The sequence below is a fragment of the Teleopsis dalmanni genome, unplaced genomic scaffold, assembly GCF_002237135.1.
Source record: "Teleopsis dalmanni isolate 2A unplaced genomic scaffold, ASM223713v2 unscaffolded_contig_0849, whole genome shotgun sequence".
NCBI lineage: Eukaryota > Metazoa > Arthropoda > Insecta > Diptera > Diopsidae > Teleopsis > Teleopsis dalmanni.
In genome coordinates this window covers 1-5,457 of record NW_024032231.1, presented here as the reverse complement: position 1 = coordinate 5,457, position 5,457 = coordinate 1, and the positions used below count along the sequence as shown (strand labels likewise).

General features: G+C 44.6%; 1 protein-coding gene across 1 annotated transcript; it reads left to right on the top strand.

The window, feature by feature from the left end:
• Window positions 1-765: 765 nt before the first annotated feature.
• LOC119663761 lies at window positions 766-2,166 on the top strand. The gene has a single exon (XM_038073364.1). The coding sequence runs from the start codon at window positions 766-768 to the stop codon at window positions 2,164-2,166; it is 1,401 nt and encodes a 466-aa protein (XP_037929292.1).
• Window positions 2,167-5,457: the final 3,291 nt, after the last annotated feature.

The following is a 5,457-nucleotide window of genomic DNA, read 5'->3' as shown; positions in this document are numbered from 1 at the left end:
AGTGCCAAGGAAATTAGAATTCCAGCCATGATGCGAGCTTAATCCTGAGCAAAGTCTAAGATGGCACCATCCGTTGCAGGAGGTGCAAACTACAGATATGGTGCTCCTAGAAATTGTTTGATTGCAAACTGTGCATAGCCAATTGGTAGAAGAAGGAATTGCCATGTGGGAAGATTCGGTGGCATTAATTGGAAGCGGACTATCAGTGGTTGACAAAGATGGAGATAGTCTAACTGGAGGAGGGGACGGGGGTGTTCTGTACCAGGCAACGGCCTGATCGCTTCCCACCTGGGGGAAGCCAGTCTTATCCTGGTCACAGCCATCCCAAGCATCTCACTACCTCCACGTGGTGTCCCTGGAAATTGTATGAAGCACCCGCCGATTACAAGCCAAAGTGAGAAGGCGCGATACGACCAGGTACGAACATATATGATGATTATGGGCTGGTGGATATAGCTCTGGCACTTCAGTACAAAAGAGTGACATCTTGCGGAAATGGCTGCTGGTTAAGGTTATATCTATCTCCGTCCCGTTAAAATCTGGCAAATCTTCAGATACGTTCAACGCTATGTCACCATTAAGTTGGCTGCGCAGGCGCCAGTTGAGACAACTCCTGGCTAGCACCGTCTGGCTCTGTACTCAGTCACCCATAAGGGACTAAGTCAACCTTCCATGGACCTCACTCGAAGAAAGGGACCCATGGGGACATTAAAGTGACTGCACATACTGGCCGAGATAGCGGCTTGAAGTTGGGACCCATATACCATGAATAACAAAAACTACAAAAACACTGAAAACAATCAAATGAACGACGACAACGATGACGTTGTAATATGCACCACCACCGAAGAAACTTCCACGCCTTTTAGGATAGGCTCCGTTATTAAGCGGACACCTCCATCAATATTAAGTAGCAACGAAACAGTAAATCGATCAACAACAATATTGAAAACAAATAAGCAAGAAGAAATACGAAAGAGCCAGCAACAACAACAACTTGCGAAAGATGTGGCTATTATTGATCTAGCACAAGAAACCGTAGTAAGTCAGTTAGCCAAGCGGTTAGGACAAGAAATTGACAGCCTCGTTCAATACGTCGAGCCACGTAACAATGTGCACAAAGATATAAAGAGAATGTGCAGCACAATTAAAAAGGCGCACACAAATCTCATCATGCACATAGAGATGAGTGAGTACAAAGCCAAGTCAAACATCACCTTGGTACAACAACGAGAAACGCCGTTGACAGCAAAACGAGACGCAACATCGGTATCGGCAAAAAGGACAAAATCCAAAATGAGTCCAAAAAAGCCTACAGAAGAAGCAACCAAATCACCTGATACTAAAAAGCGCAAATCAGACGCTGTGGCCGAAAGGTTGAACCAACCAGTAGAAGAATGGACGAAAGTACAACCAAAAAAGAAGGCATCCAATATAAAAAAGGGTAAATCAATAAGACCGCGAGCCGATGCCATCATCATTGAAAAAATGGAAAAAGAGATGTCATACGCTGAAATTCTGCGAACAGTGAAATCAAATGAACAACTAAAAAACCTAGGCAACAAGGTTAAAAAACTGCGCCGTACACAAAAAGGAGACCTGCTTATCGAGTTGAAAAAGAGCGAAAAAGCAGCAGCAAATGAATGTTGTGCCGCTATTGAAAAGGTTCTTGAAAACGTAGCCAAGGTGAATCTCCGGTCGCACAATGTAACCATCCAATGCAGAGGGCTTATTAAAGATCTGAACACTGATGACGAGTTATTCGACGCAATTGAAATGCAAGCAAAAGTGAAAAGACCTGATAAATGCACAATCAAAAGTAGGCGCAAAACGTACGGAGGGACAGAGTCCACATATCTAATGCTGCCAGCGGAAGATGCAAAAAAAGTACTGGCGCGCGGACATTTAATTGTCGGTTGGACTCGCTGTCAAGTTACAGAAGTTACTACACCACAAAGGTGTTTCAGATGCTGGGCATACGATCACTTAGCGCTCAAATGCAAAGGACCCGATCGCACAAATATCTGCAGACGATGCGGCAATGAAGGACACCGTGCAGCAAATTGCAATGATGCAGAAAAATGTGTCCTCTGCGAAGGTGCACATACAGCTGGTAGCGGAAAATGTCCACGATACAAAGAAGCATTACAGAAAATCAAGGCATGAAGATACTACAATTAAACATCAACCATTGTAAAGCTGCACAAAATTTACTGTGGCAAACTGTAGCAGAGAACAATATTGACATGGTCTTACTCTCGGAACCGTACGAAGATATACACTCACATTACTGGATTACAGATTCAGAGAAACAAGCGGCGATCTGGGTGACAAATAACAAAGCTTTACAAAGCAAGATAACAGCTCCTGGCAGAGGTTACGTATGGGTTAAACAGAATGACGTGTACTATGTGAGCTGCTACGCACCACCAAGATGGTCAATTGATTATTTCGCTCAAATGATGTGTTCATTAGAAAATGAGCTAAGAGGAAAGCGCCCTATAATCATTGCTGGTGATTTTAATGCATGGTCACGAACATGGGGCAGCCGGTACACAGATAAACGAGGAAAGATAGTTGAAGAAACCTTCGCTGCCATGAATCTGGTTTTGCTGAATACACCTGGCGTATACACGTTCGCTTGTATTAGAGGACATTCGATAATAGATTTAGCCTTTTCCGATAGCATCACGGCAAACCGCACAAGATGGAGAGTAGATGAGTCAATATACACGCACAGTGACCATCAAGCAATAATGCTCGACACAAGCAAAACAAGATCGCACACACAATACAACTTAATCGCGCAAAGGAAATGGAAGAGATCAGTCTTTGATGCCGAAGCTTTCGATGTTATGTGGCAAGATGTGGAAATCGAAATCACTACTGCAGAAGAAATGGCAACACAACTGGCGAACCAAATAAACATCGCATGTGATGCATCGATGCCCAGATGCAGATACAATGGCAAAAGACAACCCGCATATTGGTGGACAGATCAAATAGCCAGCCTGCGTAGAGCGTGCATAACAGCAAGAAGAAGAGCGCAACGAGCAAGACGACGGCCAGATTTTGAAGAGCAGTACACCGAGTTTTGTACACGAAAACGCGACCTTAAACGAGCAATCCAGCAAAGTAAAGTCCGTTGTTTTACGCCACTACGTGATAGTACCGATGTCGATCCTTGGGGATTGGCTTATAAAACAGTAATGCGAAAGGTAAAAGGCCAGAGAGCCCCTCAACCAACTTGCCCTATCCTGCTAGAGCAAATCGTGCTTACACTCTTCCCCCCACAAGAGGAAGTGATAATGCAAGAGTACGCACAAATCGAGCAGGACAGTATACTGACAATAACAGCAGAGGAAGTGATCAACACGCTGTGCCGTATACACGACAATAAAGCCTCGGGGCCAGATGGAGTTCCCAATGTCGCTTTCAAAGCAGCGGTACGAAAAAACCCACAACTGTTCGCTGATATATATAATGCTTGCTTAAGAGAAGGAGTCTTCCCATCACAATGGAAACTGCAACGCTTAGTACTTCTTCTTAAACCAGGGAAGTTTCCTGATCAACCTTCGTCATACAGACCTCTGTGTATGCTGGACACAGCGGGAAAGGTCTTAGAACGTTTAATCTGTGATCGACTTCAAGAATACCTTGAAAACAACAACGGCCTGTCTGATATGCAGTATGGTTTTCGAAAAGCGAGATCAACAGTAGACGCCATCAGAAAAGTAACGTCCATAGCGCAAGTTGCATGCAGCGGCGGTTACACCCGAATGAAATACTGCGCAGTTATTACACTGGACGTGAGAAATGCCTTTAACTCGGCAAAGTGGCATAATATTCTGTTGGCTTTAGAAAGATACTGCGTTCCGGACTACCTTCTACGCATAATCAGTAGCTATTTCAGCGAGCGAACATTGCAGTACCAGACAGATAGAGGCATGAAATGCTATAAAATTACAGGTGGTGTACCACAAGGGTCAGTCCTGGGTCCAACGCTATGGAATGCTATGTACGATGGCGTGCTGCAACTCCAGCTTCCCGATAAAGCGACAATCGTTGGATATGCGGATGATATTGCACTGGTGGTAGTAGACAAGCACCTTGATGTATTAGAAGCCAAATGCAATGATGCTGCGGCGAGAGTGCAACACTGGCTTAATAAAGCCGGACTTGAACTAGCAGCACAAAAAACGGAATTAGTACTGGTTAGTGGCCGTAGAAAAAAGGAAGAAATGACTCTGTGCATTGGCGAGTGCGAAATAAAATCACAAGAGGCAATAAGATACTTGGGCGTTTTGATTGACTCGAGGCTTAGCTACAAGCAACATCTCTTAGCAGTGAGTGACAAGGCTGAGAAGGTTAATGGCGCATTGGCAAGAATACTTCCAAATATAGGTGGTCCACAAGGCGAAAGACGGCGGCTATTATCATTGGTAACAGATTCGATAATACTATACTCGGCTCCAATATGGGCAAATGCTACAGATAGCAACATCCAGCACGTTGCAAGGGCTCATCGACGCAGCGCACTACGAGTAGCGTGCGCATACCGCACAGTATCCGATGACGCAATCTGTGTTATCGCCGGAAAGATTCCAGTAACTATACGTGCAAACGAGTTAGGCCGGCTGTATCACACGCAAGGTGTAAAGCCATCTCAAGAAGAAAGAACTATTGAACGTGCGCAATCATTGCGAGAATGGCAGCAAAGATGGGAAGACTCCCTCAATGGCCGATGGACCTATGCATTAATCCCAAACATCGAGGTATGGTTCACAAGACCCCATGGAGAGCTGGAGTACCATCTCACCCAGATACTAAGCGGACATGGTTGCTTTTTGCATTATCTACACAGATTCAATTTGGCCGACAGCCCTATCTGCCCAAGTTGCCCGAATGAAGTAGAAAGTGCAGAGCATGTTGCCTTCAGCTGCACAAGATTTATTGAAGAACGCCAAATACTACAAGAAACCATAGGACGACCACCAACAATCGAAAACCTAGTAAGCGAAATGTGTTCGTCGAATGAAAAATGGAATGCAGTTAAATGGTTTGCTAACACAATAATGCGCAAATTACAAGATGCAGAAAGAGAGCGTAAAGCCCTTCAGCAACAACAACGAGAGCGTCATCCACAACCTCAAGTACCAGACCTGCAAAACACAGCTATGGACAACAACAGCAGCGGCAGTCAATAACACTAGCAATACAGACGTAAGACTGACTTACAAAACTATAGGTGACGGAAGTAAAATTCCAAATTAGTGGACAGAACAGCGTTTCGCTGCGCTGAAGAATGAATAAGACTAACGAAGTATGAGCTTCACGCTCAACTTTAAATATAGGGTGAGCTTAATGCTCAATACGGCCTTCTGATGTTATACTTTACGGTGATTCCAGAAGGGTGACCCGTACGGACGAGAGGAGTTTTTAGTGGGTTAAAGTCCT

What these genes read in the sequence shown, in the direction of transcription:
- LOC119663761 (XM_038073364.1), top strand. Translation starts at nt 766, where the DNA reads ATGAATAACAAAAACTACAAAAACACTGAAAACAATCAAATGAACGAC.